Source organism: Xiphophorus couchianus, chromosome 13 (assembly GCF_001444195.1).
Source record: "Xiphophorus couchianus chromosome 13, X_couchianus-1.0, whole genome shotgun sequence".
NCBI lineage: Eukaryota > Metazoa > Chordata > Actinopteri > Cyprinodontiformes > Poeciliidae > Xiphophorus > Xiphophorus couchianus.
In genome coordinates, this window is record NC_040240.1 from 30,199,104 (window position 1) to 30,220,475 (window position 21,372).

The 21,372-nt window shown below is 40.5% G+C and overlaps 1 protein-coding gene across 2 annotated transcripts in view; it reads right to left on the reverse strand.

Moving 5' to 3' along the window:
* The window catches only part of col9a1c (collagen, type IX, alpha 1c), a 34,633-nt gene that overhangs the window by 4,778 nt on the left and 8,483 nt on the right, over window positions 1–21,372 (reverse strand). Inside the window, exons 4-34 of one of the 2 annotated variants that reach the window (XM_028036129.1) lie at window positions 21,235–21,364; window positions 17,410–17,806; window positions 16,917–16,997; window positions 15,193–15,210; window positions 11,861–11,950; window positions 11,736–11,771; window positions 10,497–10,568; window positions 10,170–10,214; window positions 10,036–10,071; window positions 9,927–9,950; window positions 9,766–9,819; window positions 8,839–8,910; window positions 7,644–7,682; window positions 7,421–7,477; window positions 5,829–5,882; window positions 5,692–5,745; window positions 5,540–5,593; window positions 5,420–5,473; window positions 5,288–5,341; window positions 5,142–5,195; window positions 5,005–5,058; window positions 4,159–4,212; window positions 3,531–3,575; window positions 3,327–3,380; window positions 3,177–3,230; window positions 2,491–2,544; window positions 1,679–1,750; window positions 1,547–1,582; window positions 1,419–1,463; window positions 1,300–1,332; window positions 909–1,055 (exon numbers count right to left, since the gene is read on the reverse strand). In XM_028036129.1, coding sequence (XP_027891930.1) covers window positions 909–1,055; window positions 1,300–1,332; window positions 1,419–1,463; window positions 1,547–1,582; window positions 1,679–1,750; window positions 2,491–2,544; window positions 3,177–3,230; window positions 3,327–3,380; window positions 3,531–3,575; window positions 4,159–4,212; window positions 5,005–5,058; window positions 5,142–5,195; window positions 5,288–5,341; window positions 5,420–5,473; window positions 5,540–5,593; window positions 5,692–5,745; window positions 5,829–5,882; window positions 7,421–7,477; window positions 7,644–7,682; window positions 8,839–8,910; window positions 9,766–9,819; window positions 9,927–9,950; window positions 10,036–10,071; window positions 10,170–10,214; window positions 10,497–10,568; window positions 11,736–11,771; window positions 11,861–11,950; window positions 15,193–15,210; window positions 16,917–16,997; window positions 17,410–17,806; window positions 21,235–21,364 — 2,123 coding nt within the window. The remainder of the gene's footprint in view (window positions 1–908; window positions 1,056–1,299; window positions 1,333–1,418; window positions 1,464–1,546; window positions 1,583–1,678; window positions 1,751–2,490; window positions 2,545–3,176; window positions 3,231–3,326; window positions 3,381–3,530; window positions 3,576–4,158; window positions 4,213–5,004; window positions 5,059–5,141; window positions 5,196–5,287; window positions 5,342–5,419; window positions 5,474–5,539; window positions 5,594–5,691; window positions 5,746–5,828; window positions 5,883–7,420; window positions 7,478–7,643; window positions 7,683–8,838; window positions 8,911–9,765; window positions 9,820–9,926; window positions 9,951–10,035; window positions 10,072–10,169; window positions 10,215–10,496; window positions 10,569–11,735; window positions 11,772–11,860; window positions 11,951–15,192; window positions 15,211–16,916; window positions 16,998–17,409; window positions 17,807–21,234; window positions 21,365–21,372) is intronic. The other variant, XM_028036130.1, reaches the window with a different exon arrangement.

Genomic DNA, 21,372 nt, shown 5'->3' on the forward strand with positions numbered 1-21,372 from the left:
CATTGAACTATGGACCAGATCATTTCCCTCACTGAACTGCTGAGGGGATCATGGGAGGTTTTTGGTTCTGGTGACGTATGTCCAAGTACCTTGAGTCATTTTTAAGGGTTGCAGCCGAAGATGTATGGAACTCCTGATTTGGTTTTAAGGGCTATCCGATCCTTGCATATACAAAACTAGAGTTTTATTTGCATTCTCACAAAGTCAACCAATCCCTGTTGAGAGTTGGAATCTACCGGGGTCTGGTCGGTTCCTCTTTGGGGTGCTCTTTAACATGATTTCAGGCCGTACTCATGGAGAGAAGAGTGTCGGGTTAAGAACTTCAACTTCTCAGGGTTTGCTTTATAGCAGACGATGAGTTTATGTTGGTGTCTGAAAGCACATAGGAGACCATTCATGCACTGGAGTGGCCCAGTTGTTAAGCTCCTGCAAGTCTTGGATCAAAGCTCCTTGCAGGACCATGGACCTTCTCCAAGTCCATGGATAGGAGGTTTGGGGCCTAGTAGTGTGTTTGCTGTTTGAGAAAGTTAAAAAGCTACATTCTCAATTTATTGATCTAGGTACGTTCTGACCTGGCAGTGGCCTCAAACTCCTGTCCTCACCTTTTATTTTACTACATTTTATTTTATTACCTGTTAGTTTACCACCTTCTCTTTACCAGCTGTTATTTTATCAGCTTGTATTTGATTTAAAAATCTCTCCTTTAGTGTAGAGAATCACAAATATATGACAAGCAATGCACTTGTAGGAAACTTTACAATACCTACAGCAACATCTAACGCCATCAAACGCGCTGTTTGATTGGAATATCTTGTCCCTTTATTTATCTATTTATTTAAAAATGTATGAAAGAACTTAGCTCTTGAAGATTAAAAAATCAGTAACTATAAGTTGTATAAATGACTTACAGGTAACCCTCTGGGACCTGGCGGTCCTGGAATGCCCGGATCTCCCTCCAGTCCTCGTGCTCCCATAGGACCCGTAACACCCTCATGTCCCGGCTGACCGGGTCTCCCCTCGGCTCCTGTGGCGCCTCTTTGACCTTTTTCCCCACGCTGGTGTGGAAACATAAAGCCGTAAGTCAGCTGTACTTCTGAAAGCAGGAAATGTTATTGCCTTTAAGGTAAGATTGTTCCTTCACTATAAACCAGTCTGCTTTCCATAGACGGTATAACATCAGTAAAATGACTTTGGAATGTTGTAAATGTTTGACTGTTAAACATTGCAATTACTGGGTAAATTCAATCCATATCAAAAGCTCACCAGGTAACATTTTCATTAAACATTAATTCTACCCACCTCTCCTTTGATGCCAGTAACACCCGGAGGGCCCTGAAACACACCCAAACACAAAGTCTTCTTTTAGTTCCCAACAGCATCTACAGAGAACATCTATTAAAAATGTATCTGGATAATACCTGATCTCCCTTTACACCAGGGTCTCCTGCTGTACCTGGGTCACCCTGTTTTGAAAAGGCCACATGATGAACGTGAAACTAAATACCAGAAAGAGCATTCACAGAAACTATATCGTAATGGCCCTTACCTGACTTCCTTTTGGCCCTACTGGCCCAGTTGGTCCCTAGAAAATCAAATCAAAATGATAATGTGCAGTTGAATGTGCTTCTGTGTTCAGGATTTTTGGAGTACCTCAAAGAAAGATTGTTCTTTCTCCTACCTGGTCACCTTTGTACCCCGTATGACCTTTGAACCCTTTGGCTCCAGTGGCACCTTTATCTCCTTTGACACCCTGGTAAATTAAAATTCAGAATAAATGTACAGGAAACATACGGTATGGGATGAATGATAGGATCCATTTAGAAGACAATAGTGCTTTTGTACTAGTTAAAAGTGTAACTAAGCTACATTACCAGCATTTCACACACAGCACAGTTCTATTAAACAAATTAGAAAATTATTACAATGTTTGTTTCTTCAACTCAATTCACTATTTGAAATGTATACTGTATCGAGATATGTATTTACAGAGAACTATCTTGATAGATAGTAATGAGCTAGCTAGGTGTATAGTGAGCTAGCCTAGCTAGATATTGAGCTAGCTAGCTAGATAGTCTCCCACTATGTAGCTAGCTAGGTAGTGAGCTAGCTGGGCCACTTTTTTAGCGGCTAGCGATAGCTATGTAGATAGTGAGCTAGCTTGCTAGCCGAGATAGTGAGCTAGCTATTGAGCTAGTTAGCTAGGGAACTAACTAACTAGATAGATAGATAGATAGATAGATAGATCATTTTACTTTATAATATTCTGAAGACTGGCAGTATTGTTACAGGCACATACGAATTGGCATTTGGTGCAATATTACAAACAGTTCCATTTCATACTTCCAAAAGCTAATTCTGAAAACTAAGCTATGGTGAAGGGGTGGAAATGACCAGCGTTCAAACTGTTATCATTGTGTTGATGTCTACACAATGTAGCAGCAAAAACACACTGTCACCTAAAGAGATGGTCTGAAATGACACCCGTCTCACCTGAATTCCTGGTGGACCTGCAACCCCCACTGGCCCTTGTTTTCCTGTTTCGCCCTGCATGTCGAAACACAACTCAACTGTTATCTGCACTTCATCCATCCATCCATCCATTTTCTGTTCACCCTTGTCCCTAATGGGGTCGGGAGGGTTGCTGGTGCCCATCTCCAGCTACGTTCCGGGCGAGAGGCGGGGTACACCCTGGACAGGTCGCCAGTCTGTCGCAGGGCAACACAGAGACATACAGGACAAACAACCATGCACACACACACTCACACCTAGGGAGAATTTAGAGAAACCAATTGACCTGACAGTCATGTTTTTGGACTATGGGAGGAAGCCGGAGTACCCGGAGAGAACCCACGCATGCACAGGGAGAACATGCAAACTCCATGCAGAAAGACCCCGGCCGGGAATCGAACCCAGGACCTTCTTACTGCAAGGCAACAGTGCTACCAACTGCGCCACTGTGCAGCCCGTTATCTGCACTTCACAAATCCTATTAGCATTACTGATAGGAAATAGAACAGAATGGAATTGTGTGGAACAGAATAAATCCCTATTGTCCAACACACTGGAAAATTGCCTTTGGCTCAAAAACTTAATAAACTTGAAGTATGCATAAAAATGAGCAATTTTAACCTATTGGGGAAACTGAAAAACATGAACAGGGGAGAAAGAAAACCCACAGCGGATCCTTTGTCTCCTGGTTTCCCATCCGCTCCGTCTTTTCCAGGCCCCCCCTGCAACAAAACAAAGAATCAGTTTGCAGACATAAAATAATAGATGAATAAATCTGTTTCCATATTTAGTCTGTTATAATTAACACTGTTTCTCACAGTTTTTCCTGGAAGCCCAACTGGCCCCATGGGTCCCTCAGAACCGGTCTCGCCCTAAGTCCACAGTAGAAATGACTCCGAGTTAGTCTGACATACTCTCTCTTCTGTTAGCTAAAACCTCAAGGACGAGTTTGGATGGCGTGGTAAGTATGAAATTCTGGTTGCGATAACACGCTTTATGAAAAAGATGATTAATTCATTTACCTTTTCTCCAGGGGGTCCAGCTACTCCCTGTTTCCCTGGCAACCCCTAAGATCAAGACATTGTACAAAAAGAAATTTCCCTTGTTTAGTCTCGTCTCGATGGGAACAAACATCAGCTGCGTTTCCATTACAAATGTGCACAAAACTTTGATATTCCACTAATGTCGAACAAGCACAATTTTGCAATTGCAGCGTTTCCATTAAGTGAGCAACTAAAATCACACATTAATAAGTTTGTTCACATGATAGGTCATGATGAAAGTGAATTTTCAGCACCGTTCGCTGTATTTCATAAAAAGCTAACGGAGACACTTTTTTTTTTTAACATCAGACGAGTCACGTGGTCACAACCGGCGGAAAAGACGACAAAAATGACAGGAAGTGGTTGGAGTGTAGGTTTTTACCCTCTGGCATATGTTTACAAGCAGATAATTACATCTATTATAATACCTGTGCCCATAAAATGGCAGGGTTATGAAATGATGCCGAAAAAACACTGCAGTGAAGAAACGCGTATAGAACCTATTGATAATTACCACGAGCTTTGAAAGTAACACCATCCTCAAACGTTGGATTAAAATCAGAAACTATATGGCGATGAAAACAAAATGTAATGAATGTTGACTCACTGGTATACCAACAATCCCTCTAAGACCAACGTCTCCTGGTGCGCCAGGCTCTCCCTGTTGAAAACATCAGCAAGTACCAATGAGCATTTAGTCGATCACTTTACATGAAGGATCTGGACATCTCTATTGAAATGTTTGAATCGTATCATTTCGAGTTTCAGAATTGCTTAACAGTTGCTGTCTCTTATTTTGGTATGTAGGTCAGACCTATGTATATGTTTATTGGGATCAAAGGAGCAAAACTTTAAGACTTATATTATGCTAAAGTCCTGCTGAGTCTTTTTTTTACTTTTATGAATGTTTTCCAATATGTTCAAGGCTCAGTCAGCTGAATGACTCAAAAGACTCCTTCCCCCCATGTGAGTTTCTTCAAGCATTTGGAATGCAAAGGTGAGTGAATCATAACTGGTGCAGACAAAGCATCTATCTAAGTAATATTAAGTATCATATTTATGCTGTAATTTTTTACAGTATTTGGATTTTGTAGCAATATCACATGTACATATGAACACAATGGTGGTTGTGTGTTTTTATTTGCGGTATGTAAACATCTGGTTTAAGCTGCGTAGAAATTGAATAAACAATTTGTGTGACGGGGAGATTTAACAACTAAAAGGGTCTGATGAGTTCACTGTTCGTCCTCAAACATGAAACACTGATTTCCCTCTAAAATGAAACCTTTTGGAAAGAAAGTGGAAAAGTATATGTTTACGACTGAGGAAACGGTGGCTGTATCTCCTAAAATGAAAGTCTTTTTTTGGGGGGGGGTCAAAATGTGATGCATGGATTACACCAACCATAGTTCTGCTTCAGCGTATGCAAAACAGGTATCTAGACTTCAGATACCTTGGTGCCGTTATCTCCAGGAAGTCCATCCATCCCGTCTCCACCAGGCTCGCCCTGTGGCGCCATGACAGGTCAGTAAGAAATATGAATTAAAATGACCAAGCTGAACAAATAGACTCAAATATTAACATACTTACAACTTCTCCCTTTTCTCCTTTGACACCAGCCTGTCCTTGAGGTCCCACAGCTCCCTTAATGAAATATTTAAATATCAAACTTTTTTTTTTACCCTTTCAGACAGTTTTTTTTTTTCTTTTTCTCTGAGCTAAACTTCAGGACTCACATTGCCGCCCTTCGGCCCTGGCACCCCCTGCCGCCCTCGGACCCCTTCCACACCCTGAAAACAGAGACCGGTCAGCTACAGATGTTGACCTTTCACGTCTTACAGGAGGTGACAGGAGGTCAGAATGCCTACAGGAGCTCCGGGTGGGCCGGTGGGTCCGGGGACACCGTTGTAGCCAGGAGCACCCTGTGAAAAGATGGGAGTCAGGTCGCATCGATGGAGACAAATCTGAGTCATCAGCTACAAACCCACTCTGTCTCCTTTCTCTCCAGGGGTACCTGGGGCTCCAAATGGTCCTCTTTGCCCCTAAAACAACAAATAGTTACATCGTTAGTCTGCTGTGTATAAATTTCATGATATTATTACATTATATCATGATATATTTTTCAATATTTTTTCCCTACATCATCTCCCATGCGACCTGGCGGACCCTGAGGACCTGTTTCTCCAGTTTGACCCTTTAAAAATAAAATGATAATTAAACTACAGCAGCACTAGACTTACATGAAGTCGTTTATACAAACAGTTATTCACGTCGTACCTTCTCTCCGGGCTCTCCGTCTTTTCCAGGCTCACCTGGGAGTCCTTTGTGTCCCTAAAGGGAAAAAAAAGGAAAGGCAGAATTATTTATTAAGAAAATAAGTTTTTTTTTAATCAACGAAATGCCCACGAGGCTGAAGTCATGATTCTTGAAAAAGTCCAATAAAGTAGAAATGATTTCCTTATGGATCACCCATCAATCTAAAACTGTCTACTGGTGGACCGACCGATCAAAGAGAGTGCAGGAATCATCAAAATCATGAGGATTTATTGACTGGCGCATACATGAGCTTGATTAGCAGCGCTAGGACCATCCTTCTAAAACAGTGTGCAGTTGACTCTTCACTTCAGTCATCTGTCACCAACTGATTGATAGTTGTACAAATGAAATAGGCGGACCAATGATTAGATGTTTGGGTGAGTAGAAGCCGGGTCAGTTTCTGATACCAACCTACAAGGCATTGGAGGAAAATAAATATTTGTGTGCCAAAATAAGCTGAATTTCTGTTACAAATCCTCGATTATGTTCTGTTAATGTGGGGGGAAAAAACATACAATTTCACGATTTCCATTATATAAGAAACAAAATTAAAATAACACATGAATTAGCTTGTTTAAGTCATTACAAGTCATGGCAGACAGTTACATGAGATGTATTCATACACTAATCATCTATCAGCCAATCAGAGGAGACGTCAGCTTCTTATTGAGGCGACAAGCCCCGCCTACTTCGGAGTGGCTACGTATGCGCCGCTTTGGGGAAACAGTAGTCGGTGATTTTACAGAAGAGTTTTGGATTCAACACAACTTTTGATGAATGGTGATGCTGTGACAGATCTGCTGGAACAAACCATAATCCTCCTAGCCAAATAATTGGCTGGTCTCAGTTTATCGTTTTTTTGGCAACATAGCATTTCAACTTCATTTATGGAATAAAGTATATATACAGTTTCACACCATGTTTAAAGTGGGAATGTCTGCTTCACCTTTTTTTAATTTTCTACATTGTCTTTTTTTCTTCTTTTTTAGTTGGAAAAAACCCCCAGCCACTTCCTATCGTCTTCTTCGTTGTTTCTGTCAGTAGTAACATCCGGCTGTTGATATTGTGACTCTCGTGATGAGAACAAAGTGTTTCCATGCGGCTGGAAGAACACCTCAGCTTTTCACAAAAACTTTTTATTGAAAAAATGTCCGTTTTTTTTCTAAATGGCCGTGTTACCATTAGGCAAATTTTTCGTATTATTTTTCGTATTTCCAATTTGTGCAATTTTATGGTTACTGGAAATGCAGCTACATACAATATACTACATGGAATAGACCTCTGGCCTGGCGGGGGCGCTTGTGACCAAACGATCTGATCTGAATCGGATGTGGATTTAGTTTGATCTTGTGAACTGGACTCATTAGTTGGTAAAGTGATCATTTGTTGTAAATTGATGAAACAGCATAAACAAGCGGAATCACATTGGATCGTTTTGACTAAAACTGTATTAAACTGAATTGAGTTGTGCTGCACAAAATCACTGCATCATTTCTGAGAAGGAAACCATTTTAAATGCTTCCGTCCTGTTTGACCTTCTTAACCTTCCTCACCTTCATCCCTGGCACTCCATGCAGTCCCTGAGGTCCAGCAGGACAGGCGGCAGGACACTGTAGAGAGAGAGAGAGAGAGAGAGAAAGAGACAGGTTTCTGTCACAAAGCTGCACATCCACTTCCTCTGCAGTGACTCATCCTGATGGAAGATATGCTGCCACCGCTCTAATTGTCATGCATCCAGGAACCATTTGGCTGTGTGTTAGACAGTGAGACACTCACAGCTTCCCCACTCCCCTCACTGTTGGCACCGGGCGGTCCCTAGAAGACAGCAGAGCGACATCTAGAGCGGCCTCAGTTCTCATGAGCACACCACATGAAACCCCAACGGGAACATGTGAAAAGGAAACACTGCATGCAACATCCTAACACCCTGACACACAAAGATGGTTCACGTCTTCCTAAAGACGTGAACCAATTATTTAAAGAAGGAAGACAGATTATTATTTATTATTATTATTAGAGCACCAGTTAAAGGTAAACGGTCTGTCAACCTTGGCTGGGTAAAGAGCTTCCTACAGTACAGAATGAGTTGGTTTGTATTTGTGATGCTAAGTTTCAGGCTAAAACTTTCACCAAACCAAAACATTTCAGATCAGGTAGGGATTTTAATAACTGGACATATTTATTTGTGACTGCCTTATTATGCTTGCAATAGGCTATGAATGAAAATGCATGGCCTTTTCTACGGAGCCTTATAAGGGACATGGCAATTGGTTTTCTTCTGCGTTTCTTCGCAATAAGTTTGCATTCCCTCACTGTGTGTACATCCACTGTGTGTGTACATCCAGTGTGTGTACATTCAGTGTGTGTACATTCAGTGTGTGTACATTCAGTGTGTGTACATTCAGTGTGTGTACGTTCAGTGTGTGTACATTCCCTCACAAAACGTCTGTTTCCTTGCAATACTTTTGTTAGCTTACTGTTCTATGTGTTCTCTTGCCCTATGTTTGTCTTCCCTCACAATACTTTTGCCCGTTTTCACTGAGGCTGTTTAAAGTTGTACACACATGTCCAATTTTAAATGTACATTTGTCACTGCGACTGTAAAACAGACCAGGTGTATTTGAGAACATAGTTTCTACTGCCAGTGAGTGTGATACCTTTGTGAGGTAACGCAAAAGAACAAAAAATTTCCCATGTCCCTTACAGGGCTCCGTACTTTTGACTTTTCACAGAACACAAACAACATGTACTCTCTCTCAAAATCTCCTAATTAAACCATTGTTGTTGTTGTTTTTAGCAACTTTAGCAGCCCGATTGCCCTACACGGTCAGCCAAGGTTCACAATCAGCGTTTATAATCCCAAATTAGAAGTAAGGAAGGTTGAAAAGAAAAATCCAACACAATAAATATGTCAGCTGGAAAACAGGATCATTTGATGCAAAACCCGACATGGGTTAGATTTGGTTCTTACCACAGGCCCCGGTGGACCAGGGGGCCCAGGAAGCCCTGGAGTGCCAATGCCCCCTCTGGGTCCAGGTGGGCCCTGCAGTTTCCAACCAAACATGGTGAGGAAAAAAAAATCATAACATGTCAACAACAACAGAAAACTTTTTTTGCTGTACTGTCAACAAGATAATGTCGCAAATTCTGGTTAGAAGTTAATCTGACCAACTGAACTGGTCTGACTTTTTGTTTCTTTTTTTCTTATTTGCCATGCAGCTGAAATGTGCTGCATAAATTAACTTGACCAGTTTTTTTTTTTTACCCCTCCAGGGGGTCTTTTGTGGGCTCTAGTGTCCCTTATATGACAGTAGGCTGATAGGAAACGGGGAAGGAGAGGGGGGAAGACATGCGGCAAATGTCATCAGGTCCGGGAGTCGAACCCGTGACGGCCGCGTTGAGGACTCAAGGCCTCCAAATACGGGTCGCGCTAACCACTACACCACCACGGCACGCCCCGACTTGAACAGTTTAAACTTGTTTTATATTCTACCGACAGGTGACAACAGAAATCAGACTCAGTTATGAACAATTTAAATAGACATATATAATAGAAAAAGTTTGTATGGTGTCTCTAACTGTTCTGTCTTTCTTTATTTTTTTAAATCTATCCCAGTGGATGCAAGTGGATTTATATGGTTAAAAAAAAAAGGGTAAATATTAAATTAAGCATTTCCCTGGTCATTCTTTTGAGATGTAGTCCAAACCGGCAGTCTGGACCATAACCCTAATGTTTCTATGTCTACTCTGTTAGGGTTAGGCCTGAAACGACTTTGTCAGGTTTGTAAACCTACAACTTGGTCACTTGGTCAGACAGAGTAAAGTCTGAGGATGAAGCAGCCACGTTAGGACTAACATGGATTTTGTTCACAAGATACAATTAGAGTGAAAATCTGACCTCAGGTCCGATGTTTCCTTCATCTCCTGGGGTTCCTGGCTTCCCTGGTTGACCCTGAAAACACATCAGGTAACGCAAAGGAACCGCTACTAGAAAGATGCGAAGATGTAATCTCAAATTAGGTTTCATGACTGGACTGAAATGATAAACTGAATACGTACGGCGGGTCCTTCGCTTGCTGGGCCCTGTGGAAGATGAGAACACAAAGAAGTCATAATGGAGATCCACAGTGTGTAAACTCTGAACACGGGTCAAGTGTCTCCCACTTACAGGAGGACCAGGGGGTCCGGGAAAGCCAGGCAGACCCTACAAATAAACCAATGAGGAATCAGCAACTCTACAAAAAAATTAAACTCAATGTTTTTATTCTAATTGATGTTTAGATGATTTAATTGCTGACTCACTCTTTCTCCTACAGCTCCTCTGGGACCCAGTGGACCAATAGGGCCCTGCAGACGGCAAAAAGAAAACACACACATCAATATTGCTGTTCCTTTCACTGCGCCGTACCACACACTCTCACTCCCACATTCTGCACACGCAAAAACCAGAAAAAGACGTTCCACTCCTCCCGAGTTTTAGACAAACGTGATCTGGAGTCTAAAGTAAGAAACTTCTTTACTGCTGAGTTTCACTACTTTCATTTGATCCCACACAGAGAGAAGAATCCAGACAGGTACATGAAGTGAGGGGGTGTGTGTGTGTGAGTGTGGAGTGTGTGTGTTTCTTACAGGAGATCCTGGAAGACCGGGGAGGCCTCTCTGTCCTGGAAGACCGATCTCCCCCTTCTCCCCTTTGCTGCCCTGGCAAACAGAGAGAACAAGGATAAAAACAGCGCTATCTGCTTCCTGCGTCTGCCGGCACCGTTGCTAAGATACAGAAAGGCAGAGCTGGTAAACATTTAATCAATGGAAGGTGGGGTGTGCTCGGTTTGTAGGAGCTCATGCTGATGGAGTCTTATGCTGATAACAGTACCGGTTATTTTTATTCACACACGCTGAATTTGAAATAAGAGAAGCTATGAAAATGTGCATCCAGGCAAACACACTCAGCATAAACACAGAATCTTACCAAGTATTTTTGGTCAAATTTCTACATGCAAATATCTTAGGACACTTGAGATGAGACTACACTAACTTAAAACATAACTTTTCAGTAAGACATAGGAGCTTGTTCTAAGTCAATAGTCAAATGCCTTAATGTGAATAAAATCTACAGATTTTTTTCCCCACTTATAAGACATTTTCCCATGTTGCATCCATTTTTGTTCAAAATAAGTGGAAACAAACACATTCAGCGTTCACTTCAGTGAAACTTAATCTCAGTAGACATGTTGTCTGCATAGATCAAACAGTACTAAGTCTTAGTCAACTTTTGAACTCAAAGGGCAGTATTATGTTTTCCAGGCACATAGTATCATTTTATAGCACAATAAAGTAACTTGAGTTGTTATAAAAATACTGTATATATCAAATAAAAAGAAAGACTTAAAAGAAATCTGACTTTGTTAATTTAACACCTTGAAATTGGGTCTCTGTATCTTTAAGAAACTCCTGCTCTTTCTAAAAGAGGAAGTCATTGTGACATGGCTCCTCTATAAACTTTAGCAACATTTTTACCAGCTTCGTTCCTATAATGAGCTACTTCGGTTAGGAACTCATTTAGTAGTGACATAGTGGTTGGTTTGTATTTGTGTCTGCATAAACAATCATTTTTATCCTAAATATATTCAATGGACATACAAAAAGAGATCTTTTAGGAGAGTAGCATCATGGCTAGCCTGACAAGGAAACCACCTGATGAAAAAATTTCTGCTTGAAAAATATGCTCACAAACGTTCTAATAGCTTAGGGGAAAAACTGCAATGTGAACAGTTTTTCTGAGGTGTTCTGTCAAACATACGCAAAGATGCGTGAATAGCCTTTAAGAAAATAATTTTGTCAATAAACAATTTTATACTCTGCACTTACAGCAGCACCTGGAATCCCTGGAGTCCCTGGAAAACCCTGGAGGGACAAAGACATGGTCAAAACAGAAAAAACATGGGAGGACATGTCCTCTGAATAATGTCTCGACTCAAGGAAGACACGCTTACATCTCTTCCATCCCTGCCACTTTCTCCTGGGGCCCCTCGGGGCCCCTCGGGGCCTGAGGGACCTGGTGGACCTTGAAGAGATTTGTCAGGCTGAGAGGAAAAAAAGAATAGTCTGAAAATGTGTCACAAGGGCAACTGTTACTTTAGTTATTAAGTAAAAAAAAAATATATATATATATATATATATATATATATACTGTATATGTGTGTGTCTCAAATCAGTTTGAAGTGATCAATAAACGAGAAACAATCAGGTAGTTTTTACTAACCGTGTGCCATATTTCACTGCTTTTAAATTGCTTTCTATTGTTTTACGTGTATTAATTAGTTTTATTTTGTAACCAGGTTGCTGTGTATCGCAGACTTCTGCTGAGGTCCCTCTTGAAAATGAGATCTAGATCTCAACGGGGTTTACCTGGTTAAACAAAGGAAATAAATAAATAAAATAAAATATTTATTAAATCTAATAGAAAGAAATGCTTGAATTGTATCCAACTCTTAGAAATGTATTAAATAGCTCCATTGTTAGGGAATCAAATGTTGCTGTTTTGTTAAAGCTCATCAATAATGGTTTAGGTCATTATTAATATCTGCTTTGAGTTTTAGGTTCTTTGTTAGGTTTAGTAGAGCTACCTTGTTAGGTTTAAGGAAGAGTTTAGTACAGCCCACAATACAGCATTAAAAACAAGCATCCAGCATGTTGCTTCGTCTTCTACGCCGACATTTTCCCCCTGAGTTCAACCAACTGGTAGCTGGAGAGACGGACTAACACTGGGAGGAAAGGAGCTCCAGCGATTTGTGAAACTGGTGTCAAACGATTTTGTTTTTGTGCAGCAAAAACTTTCCTTTGTGCCCCTTTCATTTTGAAAGATATTAGCAAATGTTCCCAGAGGTCACCAAAGGTCAATCAGCCAGTTCACATTTCCAAAATCAAACAAAACATGGCGTCAATCGACGTCGTGCTACATTTCTTTTTGTTTGTGCCGCCATCAATAAAGATTTATTAATATCTTTAAATTGCTAGCGGCACACACACACACACAAAAAAAAACAGTTGACTGGCACGGTATTTTTATTTTTATGTTGTAAAGGTGGGCTCGCTGCTTGACCTTTGGTGACCCCAGGAAACAACTATCAATGTCTTCAAAATGATAGCAACACAAAGGAAAACGTTTGACACCAATTTGGTTTCAGTTGAAGCAGCTGGACGGGGTGGGGGAGTCCGACTTCACTCAGGTGTCCTATCCACATGTTTGGAATAAAGTTCAGGGTTGCTAGATAAAATTCTTTTCTTCCAACAAAAAAAAGTTGTGGTTTAAGGATTGCTCCAAATATTAGTTGACTTTGTCACAAACTTTTGAGAAGAAAACTTAAGATAAATAGGGATTACAGAAACACAGTGAGTCCAAGCATACATCCAAAACCTACTTATGCCATATTTAAGTTTAAAATTAAATCTGTGATTGCTTAAAGGTCCACTGTTATGCAAAATTCACTTTTTCCATGTTTCTGTGCTTCCATTTAGCTACCTCGTGCTAACTAGCAACCCCTAGCCATGGCCAGGCCCTCACTTGGCAACCCAAGTGGAGCTCCTCCCACTTTGTTACAAAATAAGCTAAATATGTTCCGCTATGGATACTGGAAAAGGAAAATGTTTTGCTGTCGGCATTTTCTCCCAATCACAGAGAACACAGCTGAGTGCCGTGGCTTCCTTTTATTTTTGCTTGCAGTGTCTTTGCAATACAGCCACAGAAAGTTGCAGTTTAGAAAGGAGTCCCCTGAAAACAGAACATGGCAGGATTTACTAAAACACTTGGACTGAAAGAAGGTTCTGCTGCTACTGTTTGTCACAAATCTGCAGATAATGGCCATGGAAGTACATATTCATGTTGTATGTTTTATGTGTCGTTCAGCTGAACCTGATTCGTCATTTAGCATAAGCTAACGCTGAACAATAGCTGCTAACCGCTAGTCCTCTGTCTGAGCTGTTATCTACAATGTCTGTGCATTTATTGTTATATATTTTTAGTTTTTAATGTCAAAGAGGTGTTTCTCGTCTAACCTCGCAAATATACATTTAAAAAAGGGCCATATTTGCCAAAAACAAAACAAAAAATAGTTTTCTCCTGATATCCTGCTGGACATCACACCACGGCACACAGCCCAGAAGAGAAGCAGAATCTCCAGATTTTGAATTAATAATGATATAAACATGAGTCAGATCTGCAGTGTTTTTTAATCCTTCGCTGGTTGTGGCTTGATGGTTGTTCAGGAGGCTCCACTTCTTCTTCTGTGTCCGCTTTGGGGTTGCAGATGTATGTTTGTACCACTGAGCTTCTGTTTGTAGCTATTGTGTCTGACATGCATAGCTGTCAGGTTTTGGATTGGAGAATACAGGGAATTTATGGTGGGAAAGGGACGGTCATCTCCCGGCCAAAACAGGAGACTTGACAAGAGAGATGCTAATGGAAACACTGAGCTAGGAGGGCGTGGCCAGCAGCAGCTTATTTGCATAATGGTGACGTAGCCCTAAAACTTCGCATTACTAAATTTCACAAAACAGACGGAACTGAATGAGTGAAATTTAAATATCTGAGAATAATTTTGTGTAGTAAATGTAACGAATGTGTTTTGTACAACTCACAGACCTATGCCATAGCTTAAAGAAAGCGTAATAGTGGACCTTTAAGAATTTTGTGGACTGGAGATTTCCTCACTATAACTGATAGATTTGGGGAACTTTTAAAACCCTGATAGAAGTTAAGTCAACATATTGTCACCTTCCTAAAATAATGGCCATTTTTTTGCCTTTTCGAAAGTGTTCCCCCCCTCAGTTATTTTATGGCAATAGAAAAGGGGTGATGTCTTGCAAAAAAATCACTTTTGGCAAAAAATGACGTAGGCCATTGTTTTAGGAAAGTGACAATGTATGATACTGATAGATTCCCATTAAATAAGACTGAATGCTAAAGTTGAGTCAAAAGGTGCTCCAGAAACACTTTTCCGACCAGGTTGTTGCATTTTTATTATTTTTTCTTCTATAAATGTGTAAAACAGAAATGTCTCATTATGGTCTCGTTTTTACCTACCATTTTAACAGGGGTGTGTATACCTTTAAGAGCTGCTTCTACCTTATGTCAGCTCATTAAAAATATCTACAAGTTATGCTATCATCAGATTATATTAAAGGTGAGTAATGCTGAAACAGAGAGGCACCAAATTGAAAAAACAAGGCGATTAGGCAACCATAGCACCAAAAAGAAAAGAAAAAAAAACAGCTGACCGGATTTAAATCCCAAGCAAAAAGAAGGAAGTGTAGAAGAAATAAATACCTCAGCATTGGCAAACATCTGCAGAAGCAAGAGAAATCAGATAAAAGGAAAGTTAGTCGAAGAAGTCCATCACCTTCACCAAAGTGTCAGCAGAAGCGCATGTGTTCATATTCATAATGGTGAGTAATAATTATCATGCTGTCGTTTAAAAACACCAAAGGCTACATCTACAATCCCCATGTTAGCCTGAAAGCTAGCAGAGCGCGTCTGGACTGCTCGTTTCTGTCTATTAAGGCTGCAGTCATTTACATTTTATTACGTGTGACAGAATAAAATGGATTTATGGCCGTCCTGATTCATAATGCCGCAGACGTGATGAAATGTGAGACGGCAGAGTGGCATTTTCACTGCGAGCTACGTCAGTGTATAGGAAGCAGACATGTTAATAGCTGTTCTTTATCCACAGAGAAATAAAAGATATCATTATTTAATCATAAATGTCATAAACGCTATATTGCTTTGTGTGTGTGTGCGTGTGCGTGTGCGTGTTTGTGTCATTTGAGGAAGCTACTGAAATAAAAAAATGAAATTCTCAAATGGTACATAATTGAAACTATATTTATGATGACATTTATCTTCATCTATGATCGAGATGATGGAGGAGAGGGAGGGTGGAGCAGCAAATTATTGCATTTTCAAGTTGCTCATCTGATTTGTGATCCTTAAGAGATGAAGTATAATTCATCAGATTGGCATCCTGAGGGTCTTAATCTCAAGTCGGAATTTCCTGTTTGATAATAATTAAACACAACGACCCTGAAAGACGGAGGTTTTTAACAAACCTAGTCTTTCAAATTCAATGTCATAATATAGTAGATGTATTTGCTAGAGCTAAAGTATTTTTATTTGAATTGCTGTCTACTTGTATCCCAATAAATCAGGCATACACATCTAATTTTCTAAACTTTACATGTTGCTATAGTGCTTGAAAGCACAATAAGGAGGGTGATTTTAATATTAGCTTGTGTTTCTAATCACTGTTAGCAAATCTTAGCTGTAAGATTTACAACAACTTGTAAATCTTACTGGTTTTCTGAATTGTAACTGGAATGGAATTACAGTGCATACACTTATTAGAATGAAAAATAACATGAATGGCAATGATTCTGGACTTGAACTGGATTTGAATTATGTGTTTTGGGTCAAAATGATGAAACATGAAATAACTTCATTAAATTTTAGAAACTATAATTGGTTGTACAAGTTTTGGAATAATTGTGGAATTTCTCCAATCTAAATGTAAGGTTTAGTTACAGTAGTCCAGCCCATTCCAGAAAAAAAAAACAAATATCCAGTTTGAGTAAGCTCTACCGTTTTTAACCAAAAATGGTCAACTAACTTGGATTCAAATTTTGACTTTGTGGTCGAATGAAAAGCAGCACAATGCTAATAAGCTAACGCTGACATTTGGATTAAAGCTAAATTTGTTCTTGGCAGGTCAGCTTAGGTCCACTTTTCAAAAATAATGAGATGCAAAAAGTTTTCTTTACTGATATTGAAAGGGTGATCTTGTACTCATCAATAAAGATACATCTTTATTGTGTTCTGACTGTGTCCCAGAGTCGGGTTTGAACTTTACAACTAGCATTGTGTCACAAGTCTCTACGCGATCACTTTCAACCTCTGCATCTTGTAGAACTGAGAATCTTTATCTCCACCTGACTGTTGCCGGTGCTGCCTGTGTGGGTGTGGAGCTGAGCAGACCTGAGTCCTTGTTACCGTACCTCGGCGGCAGGAAGCTCATTGCAGCTCTCTCTCTGGGCTCTCTTTGGATCGCAGTGGATTAACATCCACTGGAGCTCAAACTGAAAAAAACAACAACAAAAAAACAAAAACCAAAGATGTTAATGTTACAGAATGTCCAAAGTTAGATGATAGGTAATTTTGTAACGATAAAGAAGGGTAATGAGATCATTCATAATGATGGTTATTTCTTTTCAGTTCAGAATCGGGAGTCTTTTGTTGAGGGACTCCTGATTTCCTACTCATGCAGTTCTCCGCAGGGATTAAGTTATTTCCCTCCATTTCTACTGTCTGGAACCCAGCTGAGCAGTTTTGCTGTGACAGCAGCACTTTAGAAATTATAGCACAGCTCAGCTTGCACATAAAGCTGAATGCATTTGTTCACAGAAAGAGCCGTTTTCCTGACAATGCTTGAGAGCGGAGCCAGGGCGCTCGATTAGACGCAGCGCGCATTGGTCTCCGTCTGGGACTTACCACAACAGAGGCATCAGGGTCAGCATCCAGCCTGCCAATAAGCGTGTCTCCTTCTGTGTTGATGGGTCCTTTGCCCTTGATGGGTTTCTGATCCACAGGTTGGCAGTCCACGTACAGCGTGACCTGGTCGCGCTCAACGCCGATCATCACCTTGTGCCACTTGGTGTTGAAGAGGACGGACAAGCCGGGGAAGGTGACGGTCTGCAGGTTCCCATCCGCGCCCATCAGGAAGTACTCCAGGGCCTGCTGGTCACCGTTTAGCCTGAGGCCAGCCTGCTTGTGGCCGTCTTCGTCCACTATTTGCCAGACGTTCCACACCTTGCTGACCGTGTTCTTGATCATGCGAAAGGTGGTCATGAAGGAGTACTCATCCGGGAAACCCCGAGGAAAGTTAAGCCTGCAGATCGAGGTGAAGAGATCAAGAGACAGTCGCTGGGTTTCCCTTAACCATGTAATTGCGCAATTTGACATTTTGAAAATAAATTTGGTTAACGGGAGCAAGCCAATTTCAAATAAAACTTGTTTTTCGATCAGAAGTTTTGGCGCTATGATGAGGGGGACTATTTTTTGACCGTACCAAAATTGATTTATTTTGCAAAGCTGCAATAGAAACACTTATTTTTCATCACACGAGTCAACATCTGGTGATCAACAACCAGATGTTGCCTCTGGTGGAAACCACAAAGATCAAAATGACAGGAAGTAGTAGGAGGATGATGGCGCTGAATGATTTTTAATGACTTTTCGAGGTAACACACATATTCACATGTTTTTAATTGTGTTTCTTATTAAATGGGTACACTACAATTGGAAAATAGTTTGACATTAGCAGAATATTTACAAAGTTTTGCGCACATTTGTAATGGAAATGCACCTGGAGACTTTTTTTAATGAATGGTACTCAAAGGTACCCGGTGGTGTCACAACTCACAAAGTCTTTAATGTCAGCGTAAATTCATGACCTCAAAACGAGTACATCTCAGCAAAACTACCAAGCACAAGACTTTGATCCAAATAACTTTGAGCCCTGTCATCTCTGTCTTTGAGATTCAAAGAAAAGTTAGCAATAGAGCGTTGGTGTTAAAATCAGTCACATCATGCAGACCTGGTTAACAGTCAGGAACTCTTGTGTTTTTGACAAGCCAACTTCTCAGAAAGTGGTAAATGTATGAATGGCCACTGCAACCGAACTTCTGCTGAGTCGTAAATGAACGAGGCGAGACAATAAAAGAAGGGGTTTCCTGTAGCATAATAAAATGAATGAAAACTTCTCTACCAACTGTTGCCTCAGGTCAGAAAGTCTGGAAGCATACGGCGCTTTTTGCCCCGCAGTCGATGAGAGAAGGAGAACAGTCTAAGCTAAGGAGGCATTGCCTGTACCACTACACTTTGCAGGCGAATAACGATGAGGTATTTGCATTCAGGGCACCGGGCCTGAGTGCCATTGGTGAGGGGTGCCAGTGACTTGCGTAACAGCCTGTTAAGTAAAACTGGCATACAGAAACTAACATTAGTCCAAACAGAGCGGCACAGGCACTCTGGGAAACACCGAAGGCATCCTTGGTTATGTAACGTTGCTAAACCCTTCGATGTATACTCGGTCCAGGAAGCAGGTCTATGTTCAGAAATCAGCTAGTTGAAACTAAATGGAGCACAAAAACCGCAAGCTAAAAATTTGCATAGGTATGTAAAAGTATTGGCACCCCTTGAATTTTGCCTTTTTGCTACATTACAGCCCAAATTTCAATGTATGTTTTGGGGGTTTTAATGGATGAGGCATCGGAAAGTACTGCATTGTTTCAAAGTAGAACAGAAAGTACTCTTATTTTTGAAAAGTGTGTCATATCCTCTTGACATTTAGGGACACAAGTTTTTACCAGTTTCTCTCTGCTACATAGTTCAAGCTCAGTCAGATTGGATGAAGAGCATGAGCGCTGTATGGTGTTTTGCATATTTACCAGATTGACCAGATTTTAATTTTAGTGTTTTCTGGGGCATCTTCCACCCCACAATATATTGTCAATTTAGTAATAAAGCACTATATAAAACAGCTTGTGACTGCACCAAGGATCACAAAACCACAATAAAATAAGACTCAACAATGAAACACAACAGTTGAAAACTATAAGTTACAATGTCGGGTCATTGAATCGAAATGGATTTTAAGACGCTCTAATGTGAAAATGTAGGTTTTTCCATAAGTTAGAAGTAGCAAGAGCGAAGGTACGATCACCTCTACTCGTAAGTCTGGTTCTTGGAACCTATAAAAACTGTTATTTATTTGGATCACGAACAGACATAGAGAAGAGCCTGAAGATAAGCCGGGGCTAAACCTTTTAAAACTATTAAAAGAATCAGTCCAATAATATACAAGCAGCCCTTATAACTGCTGTTATATTTTCTTGTTTCCGTGTTCCTGTTAAAAGTCAGACTACAGTATTTTGAATTACTTTGGAGACGCTGTAGGGAAGATTGATCCATGGTTCATACAATGAATTGCAGTAATCTAAGAGTGTTGTAATAAAAGCATGAATGATTTTCACAGTCTTTGTAATGGAAACAAGATTTTATCTGGAAAAAAAAATCTTGATTTCACAACTTAACCAGGGTTGTCAGTAAAGTTCTTTTGTCCAAATAGTATAACTTGTTCTATATAATTTAGGCTGGTTTTGTGGACTGCAAAGTACAAGGCCTCTGCGGGAAGAGTGGTCGTCTCGCAGTCCCAGCTTCCACCTGCCACATGGGGGCGTACCTCTAGGCAAGGCACTGAACCCCAGATTGGCTAGTGGAAAACACTTTAAATGGACGGTATGAATAAACAAGTTGTTCATAAATTCAGTCCACATACCATTTACTAACAGTACTAATACTAATTCTGTTGGCAGAATCTTCCACCGGATCTCTGAAGTTCCTCCAGATTTACCAAGGGCCTAGTTTCTCATTAGTTTTCCCTAAACCTAACCTTAATTTTCCTTTCCTGACTAGTTGAGTGGGACAATCGTATCTTGATACGTTTGGAGTTGTCGTTCCATTTTCATTTCTTAGTATGTGTTCATTACCTAACCCGGCTTTAGTCTTCTTGCTAACTTTCTCTCTGACTTATCGGCTCTGTTTTGTTGTGTTTTCGACATTGTTTGATTAGCAACGTTCTCTGAGAATCTTTATTCAGAAATGAAATTATGTACAAGCAAATTGCCTTAAATTTCATTTAGGGGTATCAAATTAAGAGGAACTTTGAGGAACTAAGAGGAATAGGAACTTTGAAAGATGCAAGAATTACACAATACACAATAGTGTAAAAACTTCACTGCTTAAAATGATGAAAAGTTTGAATGTCGTCTAACTTCATAGAGAGGAAATTGTACATTTATTATTAATTTTTCTTTTAAATTTAGTATATATATATATGAGAATGACAAATCTTCTGAATAACAGCTTCTCCCTTCAACTTGGCCTTAGGATAGCAGAGCAGGCTCACTCAGGATGGCATAATTACAGCCTGCAGAGGAAACCAGACTTATTTCATTTTTTATTACAAAACCTTCAGCAAGCGCCATAAGCTAATTTATCACCACAAAGGCAAGCAAGGAGAACACACACACACACACACACAACCATTCTGCGTTGCTGTGCATGTGTGTGAGGAAGGCCAAGAAACGTCTGGGCATGTTTTTTTTTTTGGCCTCCACCAATTACATGCTGCTCGGCACACTGTAACATCTGCGCCTGTAATAATGCACCACCTGCATCAGGAGGCCGCTGCGGCGCGCTCCACGTTTCGTGCGGTTTCATGTCTTCCTCCGAAGCCTCCCGTACTGTACTTACAGGGTCGGAATTTGAAAGTTGGCCTCCCGGTCGAGACGGTAGGCCACCTGGAGGGGCGTGGAGCCGTCCACCTTCCTCACACCTTTCAGGGGAATCACGTCCAGCTGGAACTGGGTGATCAGATCGAAACCTGTCGGG